At 50.1% G+C, this 12,458-nt stretch overlaps 1 protein-coding gene across 4 annotated transcripts in view; it reads right to left on the reverse strand.

Annotated features, from left to right (window-relative positions):
- nmt2 (N-myristoyltransferase 2) overlaps positions 1–10,571 on the reverse strand; it is a 93,908-nt gene extending 83,337 nt beyond the window's left edge. For 3 of the 4 annotated variants that reach the window (XM_072508662.1, XM_072508661.1, XM_072508659.1), the window contains exon 1: positions 10,400–10,571. In XM_072508662.1, coding sequence (XP_072364763.1) covers positions 10,400–10,509 — 110 coding nt within the window. In that variant the 5' untranslated portion in view covers positions 10,510–10,571. The remainder of the gene's footprint in view (positions 1–10,399) is intronic. The other variant, XM_072508660.1, reaches the window with a different exon arrangement.
- Positions 10,572–12,458: the final 1,887 nt, after the last annotated feature.

Below are 12,458 nucleotides of genomic sequence, written 5' to 3' on the forward strand. Positions count from 1 at the left end.
AGGTATGAGGTACTTGCTCCCTGTGTGGATGAGGAAGAGGGCTGCAGGGAGGATGCGTTGACTGACCACTGCACCGTGGTACAGGAAGCCATTCAAGAGGGGGGAGCAAAAAGACAAGTGGTAGTTGTAGGGGATTCTATAATTAGGGGGATTGATGGCATCCTTTGTAAGCCAGATCGAGAGTCCCGCATGGTATGTTGCCTGCCCGGTGCCAGGGTGAGGGACATCTCTGATAGGCTTGAAAGGATTTTGGAGAGGGAGGGGGAGAATCCAGTTGTTGTGGTCCACGTTGGGACTAACAACATAGGTAAGACTAGGAAAGAGGACCTGTTTGGGGATTATCAAACACTAGGGACTAAATTAAAGAGCAGGTCCTCCAGGGTTATAATCTCTGGATTACTACCCGAGCCACGTGCCAATTGGCATAGGGTTGAGAAAATTAGAGAAGTTAACACGTGGCTAAAGGAGTGGTGTGGGAAAGAGGGATTCCATTTCATGGGGCATTGGCATCAGTACTGGGGCAGGAGGGACCTGTACCGTTGGGACGGTCTTCACCTGAACCATTCCGGGACCAGTGTTCTAGCGAATAGGATAAATAGGTTGGTCACAAGGACTTTAAACTAACAAGTTGGGGGGAAGGGAAGTGTAAAGCTATGGACAGTATAATGGTTAATGGAGATCAAGGCAGCAGGTTACGTGACAGGTTATTATGTAGAGATATGGGTTCAAAGACAAGGAAAATTAGGAGAAAGGGCAAGAGGAAAAATAAATTGCGAAAAGTTACTGATCAAGGTGTTAGGATTCATAACAAAGACATAAAAAACAGCATAAGTGTACTTTACCTGAATGCTCGTAGTATACGAAATAAGGTAAATGAGTTGATGGCGCAAATCATCGTGAATGACTATGATTTAGTGGCCATTACTGAAACATGGTTAAAAGATGGTCACGACTGGGAGTTAAATATCCAAGGGTATCAGACTATATGAAAGGATAGAATGGACGGTAAGGGCGGTGGTGTAGCTTTGTTGTTTAAGGATGGCATCCAGGCAATAGTAAGGGATGATATTGGTGCTATGGAGGACAAGGTAGAATCAATTTGGGTGGAAATCAGGAATAGTAAGGCGAAAAGGTCACTGATAGGAGTAGTCTATAGGCCACCAAATAGTAACAGGATGGTAGGGCAGGCAATAAGCAAAGAAATAACGGATGCATGTAGAAATGGTACAGCGGTTATCATGGGAGATTTTAATCTGCATATCGATTGGTTTAACCAGGTTGATAAAGGCAGCCTTGAGGAGGAGTTTATAGAATGTGCCCGGGATAATTTCCTGGAACAGTATGTAATGGAACCTACAAGGGAACAAGCGGTCCTGGATCTGGTCCTGTGTAATGAGGCAGGATTGATTAATGATCTCATAGTTCGGGATCCTCTTGGAAGGAGCGATCACAATATGGTGGAATTTAAAATACAGTTGGAGGATGTCAAGGTAAAATCAAACACTAGTGTTTTGTGCTTAAACAAAGGTGATTACAATGGGATGAGAGAAGAACTAGCTAAGGTAGACTGGGAGCAAAGACTTCATGGTGAAGCAGTTGAGGAACAGTGGAGAACCTTCCGAGTGATCTTTCACAGTGTTCAGAAAAGGTTCATACCGACAAAAAAGAAAGACGGTAGAAAGGGGAAAAAAATCGACCGTGGATATCTAAGGAGGTGAGGGAGAGTATCAAATTGAAGGAAAAAACATACAAAGTGGCAAAAATTAGTGGGAGACTAGAGGACTGGGAAGTCTTTGGGGGTCAACAGAAAGCTACTAAAAAAGCCATAAAGAAGAGTAAGGTAGACATGAAAGTAAACTGGCTCAGAACATAAAAGCAGATAGTAAAAGCTTCTACAAATATATAAAACAAAAAAGAGTGGCTAAGGTAAATATTGGTCCTTTGGAAGATGAGAAGGGAGATTTAATAATAGGAGATGGGGAAATGGCTGAGGAGCTGAACAGGTTTTTTGGGTCAATCTTCACAGTAGAGGACACAAATAACATGCCAGTGACTGATGGAAATAAGGATATGATAGGTGAGGACCTTGAGATGATTGTAATCACTAAGGAGGCAGTATTGGGCAAGCTAATGGGGCTAAAGGTAGACAAGTCTCCTGGCCCTGATGGGATGAATCCCAGAGTGTTAAAAGAGATGGCTAGGGAAATTGTAAACGCACTAGTGATAATTTATCAAAATTCACTAGATTCTGGGGTGGTCCCAGAGGATTGGAAAGTAGCAAACGTGACACCACTGTTTAAAAAAGGTCGGCAGAAAGCGGGTAATTATAGGCCGGTAAGCTTAACTTCGGTTGTAGGGAAAATGCTGGAATCTATCATTACGGAGGAAATAGCGGGGCACCTGGAGGGAAATTATCCCAATGGGCAGATGCAGCATGGGTTCACAAAGGGTAGGTCGTGTCTGACTAATTTGGTAGAATTTTTTGAGGACGTTACCAGTGCAGTAGATAACGGGGAGCCAATGGATGTGGTATATCTGGATCTCCAGAAAGCTTGTGACAAGGTGCCACACAAAAGGTTGCTGCATAAACTAAAGATGCATGGCATTGAGGGTAAAGTGGTAGCATGGGTAGAGGATTGGTTAACTAACAGAAAGCAGAGAGTGGGGATAAATGGGTGTTTCTCTGGTTGGCAACCTGTAACTAGTGGGGTCCCTCAAGGATCAGTGTTGGGCCCGCAGTTCACAATTTACATAGACGATTTGGAGTTGGGGACCAAGTGCAATGTGTCAAAGTTTGCAGACGACACTAAGATGAGTGGTAAAGCAAAAAGGGCAGAGGAGGGGACTTCCGGGTGCGGCGATGACCAGCTGAGTCGCACGTTTCGGCAGCTCCCTGTGAAACGGACTTTTGGGCTCCTATCACGGCAATTTTGACGGCTAAAAACACTGTGCGGTAAACCAGAAGGGAATCCCCCCTGGATACGGATGAAAAAAGGAGAAAGTGGCCGGATTGCAGTGGATCCTTTAGAACAGCGGCAAGGAAGGCAAGCAAAAACCAAGATGGCGTCGGAAGGTGGCAGTTTAACATGGGGCCCTGAACAACAAGAGTTCTTGAAATGCTGTGTGGAAGAGCTCAAAAAGGAAATGAAGAAAGAGCTGTTGGCCCCGATACTACAGGCGATCGAAGGGCTAAAGGAGGAACAAAAGACCCAGGAGCGGGAGCTTCGGGTCGTGAAGGCAAAGGCAGCCGAGAATGAGGACGACATACAGGGCCTGGTGGTGAAGACGGAGACGCATGAGGCACATCAGAAACGATGTGTGGAAAGGTTGGAGGCACTGGAGAACAACGCAAGGAGGAACAACCTGAGGATTCATGCTCTTCCTGAAGGTGCGGAGGGAGCAGATGTCGGGGCATATGTGAGCACGATGCTGCACTCGTTAATGGGAGCGGAGGCCCCGGCGGGTCCCTTGGAGGTGGAGGGAGCATACCGAGTGATGGCGCGAGGACCGAGAGCAGGAGAAATTCCCAGAGCCATAGTGGTGTGATTCCTCCGTTTTAAGGATAGAGAAATGGTCCTTAGATGGGCAAAGAAAACTCGGAGCAGTAAATGGGAGAACGCGGTGATCCGCGTTTATCAAGACTGGAGTGCGGAGGTGGCGAGAAGGAGGGCGAGCTTTAATCGGGCCAAGGCAGTGCTTCATAAAAAGAAGATAAAATTTGGAATGCTGCAACCGGCAAGACTGTGGGTCACATATCGAGGGAGGCACCACTACTTTGAGACGGCGGATGAAGCGTGGACTTTTATTGTGGAAGAAAAACTGGAATGAGCGGGTTATCAAAAAGAACGTTTGAACAAAGTGGTGGGGCGAATGTGGGGGGCGATGAGGGGGGTTAAAAAGGGGGGAAAGAGGAGTTTTATGTACTAATCCTGCGATGTGGTAACTTTTCTCTCTTCCACAGGTGGTGATGGGGGGGAGGAGGGGAGGTGGAGGAGATGGGGCGTTGGCCATTGGGGGCGGGGCCAAGGGAGAAGCGCGGGCTTGGTTCCCGCGCTATGATAATCATGGCGGGAATAGAGAAGCAGGAAGGAGGGGGCGTCGCACGGTGCGAGCCGAGGTCACGGGGGGAAGCCGAGGTCGGCCAGAGTTTGCTGACTTCTGGGAGCAACATGGGGGGAGTAATTACGCTAGCGGGGGATCTAGCGGGGGGGGGGGGGGGGGGGGGGGGGAGGGGGGAATTACTGGGTTGCTGCTGCTGGGGAGAGGGGGGAGCTGGTATGGGAGGGGATGGGCGGGGGGGGCACCGCCTGGGGGAGCTACAGCTGCGTGGGAACCGGGTGAGGAGCTGGAAAAAGGGGATGGCTAATCGACAAGGGGGGGGGGTTGGAAGCCCCCCAACCCGGCTGATCACGTGGAACGTGAGAGGGCTGAACGGGCCGATAAAGAGGGCACGGGTACTCGCACACCTTAAGAAACTTAAGGCAGATGTGGTTATGTTACAGGAAACCCACCTGAAACTGATAGACCAGGTTAGGCTACGCAAAGGATGGGTGGGGCAGGTGTTCCATTCGGGGCTAGATGCGAAAAACAGGGGGGTGGCTATATTAGTGAGGAAGCGGGTAATGTTCGAGGCAAAGACTATAGTGGCGGATAACGGGGGCAGATACGTGATGGTGAGTGGCAAACTACAGGGGGAGACGGTGGTTTTGGTAAACGTGTATGCCCCGAACTGGGATGATGCCAATTTTATGAGGCGGATGCTAGGACGCATTCCGGACCTAGAGATGGGAAAGCTGATAATGGGGGGAGATTTTAATACAGTGTTGGAACCAGGGCTGGATATGTCGAAGTCCAGGACTGGAAGGAGGCCGGCAGCAGCCAAGGTACTTAAAGATTTTATGGAGCAGATGGGAGGTGTTGACCCGTGGAGATTTAGCAGACCTAGGAGTAAGGAGTTCTCGTTTTTCTCCTACGTCCATAAAGTCTACTCGCGAATAGACTTTTTTGTGCTGGGAAGGGCGTTGATCCCGAAGGTGAGGGGAACGGAGTATACGGCTGTAGCCATTTCGGATCACGCTCCACACTGGGTAGACTTGGAGTTAGGGGAGGAAACAGGAGGGCGCCCACCCTGGAGAATGGACATGGGACTAATGGCAGATGAGGGGGTGTGTCTAAGGGTGAGGGGGTGCATTGAAAAGTACTTGGAACTCAATGATAATGGGGAGGTCCAGGTGGGAGTGGTCTGGGAGGCTGCTACAATGCGGGTCCTATAGACCTATTTCCCTCCTAAATGTAGATGCCAAGATCCTGGCCAAGGTAATGGCAATGAGAATAGAGGAATGTGTCCCGGGGGTGGTTCACGAGGACCAAACTGGGTTTGTGAAGGGGAGACAGCTGAACACGAATATACGGAGGCTGTTAGGGGTAATGATGATGGCCCCACCAGAGGGGGAAACGGAGATAGTAGTGGCGATGGATGCCGAGAAAGCATTTGATAGAGTGGAGTGGGATTATTTGTGGGAGGTGTTGAGGAGATTTGGTTTTGGAGAGGGGTATGTTAGATGGGTGCAGCTGTTGTATAGGGCCCCGATGGCGAGCGTGGTCACGAATGGACGGGGATCTGCATATTTTCGGCTCCATAGAGGGACAAGGCAGGGATGCCCTCTGTCCCCATTATTGTTTGCACTGGCGATTGAGCCCCTGGCGATAGCGTTGAGGGGTTCCAAGAAGTGGAGGGGAGTACTTAGAGGAGGAGAAGAACACCGGGTATCTTTGTATGCGGACGATTTGCTACTATACGTGGCAGACCCGGCGGAGGGGATGCCAGAAATAATGCGGATACTTGGGGAGTTTGGGGATTTTTCAGGGTATAAATTGAACATGGGGAAAAGTGAGTTGTTTGTGGTGCATCCAGGGGAGCAGAGTAGAGAAATAGAGGACCTACCGTTGAAGAAGGTAACAAGGGACTTTCGTTACCTGGGGATCCAGATAGCCAAGAATTGGGGCACATTGCATAGGTTAAATTTAACGCGGTTGGTGGAACAAATGGAGGAGGATTTCAAGAGATGGGATATGGTATCCCTGTCACTGGCAGGGAGGGTGCAGGCGGTTAAGATGGTGGTCCTGCCGAGATTCCTCTTTGTGTTTCAGTGCCTCCCGGTGGTGATCACGAAGGCTTTTTTAAAAAGGATTGAAAAGAGCATCATGGGTTTTGTGTGGGCCGGGAAGACCCCGAGAGTGAGGAAGGGATTCTTACAGCGTAGCAGGGATAGGGGGGGGGCTGGCACTACCGAGCCTAAGTGAGTATTATTGGGCCGCTAATATTTCAATGGTGAGTAAGTGGATGGGAGAGGAGGAGGGAGCGGCGTGGAAGAGATTAGAGAGGGCGTCCTGTAGGGGGACTAGCCTACAGGCTATGGTGACAGCCCCATTGCCGTTCTCACCGAGGAACTACACCACAAGCCCGGTGGTGGTGGCTACACTGAAGATTTGGGGACAGTGGAGACGGCATAGGGGAAAGACTGGAGCCTTGGGGGGGTCCCCGATAAGAAACAACCATAGGTTTGCCCCGGGGGGAATGGATGGGGGATATGGAATGTGGCAAAGAGCAGGAATAACGCAACTGAAAGATCTGTTTGTGGACGGGAAGTTCGCGAGTCTGGGAGCGCTGACCGAGAAATATGGGTTGCCCCAAGGGAATGCATTCAGGTATATGCAACTGAGGGCTTTTGCGAGGTAACAGGTGAGGGAATTCCCGCAGCTCCCGAAACAAGAGGTGCAGGACAGAGTGATCTCAAAGACATGGGTGGGGGATGGTAAGGTGTCAGATATATATAGGGAAATGAGGGACGAAGGGGAGACTATGGTAGATGAACTAAAAGGGAAATGGGAGGAAGAGTTGGGGGAGGAGATCGAGGAGGGGGCTGTGGGCAGATGCCCTAAGCAGGGTAAACTCGTCGTCCTCGTGTGCCAGGCTAAGCCTGATTCAGTTTAAGGTATTACACAGGGCGCATATGACTGGAGCACGGCTCAGTAAATTTTTTGGGGTGGAGGATAGGTGTGCGAGGTGCTCGAGAAGCCCAGCGAATCATACCCACATGTTTTGGTCATGCCCGGCACTACAGGGGTTTTGGATGGGGGTGACAAAGGTGCTTTCAAAAGTAGTGGGGGTCCGGGTCGAACCAAGCTGGGGGTTGGCTATATTTGGGGTTGCACAAGAGCCGGGAGTGCAGGAGGCGAGAGAGGCCGATGTTTTGGCCTTTCCGTCCCTAGTAGCCCGGCGCAGGATATTGTTAATGTGGAAAGAAGCCAAGCCCCCGGGGGTGGAGACCTGGATAAATGACATGGCAGGGTTTATAAAGCTAGAACGGATTCAGTTCGTTCTAAGGGGGTCGGCTCAAGGGTTCACCAGGCGGTGGCAACCGTTCGTCGAATACCTCGCAGAAAGATAGATGGAATGAAAAAAGAAGGCAGCAGCAGCAGCCCAGGATCGGGGGGGGGGGGGGGGGGGGGGGGGGGGGGGAGGAGGGACCAGAAGGACTCTCAGGGTTGTTAATATATACTGTATATTATGTATAGGTCGTTGCGACAGATAATTATATATTGGACTGTTAAATTATATTTTTGGAGAGTGTTACTTGTGATAAGGCAGTTGCCAATTAGGGTTAGTTTTCATTTTTGTTATTTATTATTTATTCATTTTTTGTTTATAAAATAGGTCATTGTTATTTGTGTTCTTATAATATTGTGTAAAGGATGCACAATGTACTGTGTTGGTTGACCAAAAATTTTCAATAAAATATTTATTAAAAAAAAGGGCAGAGGATACCGGAAGTCTGCAGAAGGATTTGGATAGGTTAGGTGAATGGGCTAGGGTCTGGCAGATGGAATTCAATGTTGCCAAGTGTGAGGCTATCCATTTTGGGAGGAATAACAGCAGAATGGATTATTATTTAAACGGTAAGATGTTAAAACATGCTGCTGTGCAGAGGGACCTGGGTGTGCTGGTGCATGAGTCGCAAAAGGTTGGTGTGCAGGTGCAACAGGTGATTAAGAAGGCTAATCGAGTTTTGTCTTTCATTGCTAGAGGGATGGAGTTCAAGACTAGTGAGGTTATGCTGCAATTGTATAGGGTGTTGGTGAGGCCGCATCTGGAGTATTGTGTTCAGTTTTGGTCTCCTTACCTGAGAAAGGACATATTGGCACTGGAGGGAGTGCAGAGGAGATTCACTAGGTTGATCCCAGAGTTGAGGGGATTAGATTATGACGAGAGGTTGAGTAGACTGGGACTGTACTCATTGGAGTTTAGAAGGATGCGGGGGGATCTTATTGAGACATATAAAATTATGAAGGGAATAGATAGGATAGATGCGGGCAGGTTGTTTCCAGTGGTCGGGGAAAGCAGAACTAGGGGGCATAGCCTCAAAATAAGGGGAGGTAGATTTAGGACGGAGTGTAGGAGGAACTTCTTCACCCAAAGGGTTGTGAATCTCTGGAATTCCTTGCCCAGTGGAGTAGTTGAGGCTCCTTCTTTAAACGTTATTAAGAAAAAGATAGATGCCTTTCTAAAGAATAAAGGGATTCGGGGATATGGTGTACGGGCCGGAGAGTGGAGCTGAGTCCACAAAGATCAGCCATGATCTCATTAAATGGCGGAGCAGTCTCGAGGGGCCAGATGGCCTACTCCTGTTCCTAGTTCTTATGTTCTTATGTTCATACTGAAGAGGGGCTGTTTAGCACAGGGCTAAATCGCTGGCTTTGAAAGCAGACCAAGGCAGGCCAGCAGCACGGTTCGATTCCCCTAACAGCCTCCCCGAACAGGCGCCGGAATGTGGCGACTAGGGGCTTTTCAGTCTAGTAACTTCATTTGAAGCCTACTTGTGACAATAAGCGATTTTCATTTCATTTCATTTTATTTCAAGATTGTCAGTGGCTTGCAGGTGGCGCACTTACACATGCTAGAAGCCACATGTATCGGCACACAGGGCCCTGTCCTTTGCAGACAGAAGGAGCATGTGCACACTTTGCACCTATTTCATTTAAACAAAAACTGAAAAACAGTCATTGCCTGGTTCATTCTCCAGAGCAATACATGGGCCAATCAGAATCAAGCTGCCCGGTTTGAATTTGAAAGCAAGGCAGCTAAGTGCTGCATTCCCCATGGTAAAACGTCTACCAATCAGAGTCTCCTTACCAGCCAATCAGCACCCTCTTCTCATGCAATATAAATTGTTGTTCCTCTGTTACAGTTTAGTAATTTCTTGCAAGCTATTCTGATGAGTGCAAGATGAAAAGCTTATGTAGATGTCTCTTTTTTCAGCAATACGCAAGTTCTGTACGACTAAACCAAAAAATATATATTTCTACTAATACAATTCAAATGATAGTTAATACAATTATAAATTGCTGCTGTTGCAAATCGAAATATATTTTTTAGGTCAGCACCAGATATACAATTTCAATGATAGTAGATCCCAGTCAGACACTCTCTTCTTCCACATCTTGGCGCAATGGAAACATCCCTAGTTTGGATGTGTTCTTTACCTATTATAGCCAGTGTATACCCAGTAGTAGTTTCTCCTCCCTACTCCCTATGCTGTTACTTCTGGAGTCTCACAGGATCTTTCTTGGTCCCTTCCATCTCATCTGCTTGCCCTTTCAAAACATCTGCATTTGTGGGGTGAATTTCGAGTTAGTTAGTTTGTCTTGTGGTCACAGCAGACTGGAGACCGAGACTGGCACAGAAGAGGAAGATGCAATTACACTAACGTGGTGTTAAGAAAAGCTACATTGATGCTCTTGCCTTCCAAGCTTTCAGATAAACTGTGACTTGATCCCCCTGATCTCATTCCAGCAAATAACGCCACCACCTTTGCCTGCCAAATCTACATGGGTTTGAAGCTACCAATTTACACAGCCCAGGGGCTCAATCAGGCAGGTATCAACCACCATTTATTTGCCAAGTGTACAGTGTAGGGGATCAATCCCTTGTGATTTCCTAGAGCGAGGAATAGACTCTCGTCCTGATTTACCTGTCCAGCCTTCGGCGGGTAAGGGATCGGGCCACCTATACAATTACCTGTCACACTTACAAGACATAAAGGGTCAACCCACAGGCAATAACAGAGGGGCAGAGACCTCTACCCTCTCGTGTTTCCCTGGGATTCCGCCTGTTACAAGGACTCGGGCCCTTCCCCCCTCACCCCGCCGGCTCCTCCGGTCTGGCCTGGTGACTTGCACCGCTTCGCTCCCGCCTGGATGAGGAGATTCCCTCTCCTGTCCCACCCCCGTATCCCCGGCATGCTGCCGGCCGGGCCCTCGCCCCCCCCCAACAACAGCAGGGCCCATTTCTCTGCCCAGCGTGGGGGTTCCGCCGGCCCGCCCCTGGCCATCGGGCTACCTGTGTGTTTGCTCATTTTCCTCCTCGTTGTCTCCGTCGATGCCGCAGGTGTCGTGATCGTCCAGCTCCAGACTCTGTTGACTGGCCGCCGACTCGCTGTCCTCCGCCATCACTGAACCGCCCGCCCGCTCGCCACCCGAGCGGAGGGAGCCGCAAACAGCGCCCCCGCCCGGCAAGCACTGCTCCCGCAAATATCCCCGTCCAGACCCGCACCTAACCCTGACCCGCACCGCAAATATCCCGGACCAGACCCGCACCTAACTATGACACGCCCCGCAAATATCCCGTACCTAACCCTAATCCTGACCCGCCCGCAAATAACCCGGACCAGACAGGCACCTAACCTGACCCGCCTCGCAAATATCCCGGTACAGTCCCTGACCCGCCTGCAAATATCCCAGACCAGACCCGCACCTAACCCTGACCCACCCGCAAATATCCTGGACCTGACCTGCCTGCAAATATTCCAGACCAGACCCGCACCTAATCCTGACCCGCCCCGCAAATATCCCGGACCAGACCCGCACCTAATCCTGACCCGCCCCGCAAATATCCCAGACCAGACCCGCACCTAACCCTGACCCGCCCCACAAATATCCTGGACCAGACCCGCACCTGACACTGACCCGCCGCAAATATTTCGGACCAGACCCGCACCTGACACTGACCCGCCGCAAATATTCCGGACCAGACCCGCCCTGCAAATATCCCGGACCAGACACACACCTAACCCTGACCTGCATGCAAATATCCCGGACCAGACCCGCACCTAACCCTTACCAGCCCCCCAAATATCCCGGAACAGACCTGCACCCAATCCTGACCCACCCCTAACCGTGACCCACCCCACAAATATCCCGGACCAGGCCAGCACCTGACCCTGACCCGCCGTAAATATACCGGACCAGACCCTCAGCTAACCCTGACCTGCCCTGCAAATATACTGGACCAGACCTGCAACTACAGGGACAACTGCATGCCAAAGAAAGCAGTACGTATGTTCCCCAACCGGAAAACACGGCTTAATCGCGAGATTGACTCCCTACTGAAGGACAGGTCTGAGGTGTTCAAGTCAGACGTCCCTGACCTATGCAAGAAATCCAGGTAGGACCTGACATTCCCACTCCTGATATTGCCCTTTTGGATAGTCAGAGGCTTTTCCCCAGGGTAGAGGGGTCAATTACAAGGGGGCATAGGTTTACGGTGCGAGGGGCAAGGTTTAGTGTAGATGTACGAGGCAAGTTTTTTTACACAGAGGGTAGTGGGTGCCTGGAACTCGCTGCCGGAGGAGGTGGTTGAAGCAGGGATGATAGTGACATTTAAGGGGCATCTTGACAAATACATGAATAGGATGGGAATAGAGGGATATGGACCCAGGAAGTGTAGAAGATTGTAGTTTAGTCGGGCAGCATGGTCGGCATGGGCTTGGAGGACCGAAGGGCCTGTTCCTGTGCTGTACTTTTATTTGTTCTTTGACCTCCGCAAAGCCATCTGAGATGCCAAGAGAGAATATCAAACCAAGCTCGAGTCACAGACAGACTCTCGGCGGTTGTGGCAAGGACTAAACAACATAACGGGCTACAAAGCGAAGCTGAGCAGTATCTCCGGCAGCAGCGCACCCCTTCCCGATGAACTCAATGCATTCTATGCTCAGTTCGAGCCGGAAACCAACAATCTGCTGTTGAGTGCCTCAGCAGCCCATAACTCACCCATACCCACCATCACAGCTTCCAAAGTCAGATCGGCCTTCCTGAAAGTGAACCCTCGGAAGGTGACGGGCCCGGACGGGATCCCTGGTCGTGCACTCAGAGCCTGCACGGACCAGCTGGCAGAGGTGTTCGCGGACATCTTTAACCTGTCCCTACTCCACTCCAAGGTCCCCACCTGCTTTAAAAAGACCACCATCATACCGGTGCCAAAGAAGAACCAGGCAACGTGCCTCAATGACTACCAGCCGGTGGCCCGGACTTCAGTTGTAATGAAGTGCTTTGAGAGGTTGGTCATGAAGCGCATCACCTCCATACTCCCAAAACGCTTTGACCCACTGCAATTTGCATAC

The sequence above is a fragment of the Scyliorhinus torazame genome, chromosome 6, assembly GCF_047496885.1.
Source record: "Scyliorhinus torazame isolate Kashiwa2021f chromosome 6, sScyTor2.1, whole genome shotgun sequence".
NCBI classification, from domain to species: Eukaryota; Metazoa; Chordata; class Chondrichthyes; order Carcharhiniformes; family Scyliorhinidae; genus Scyliorhinus; species Scyliorhinus torazame.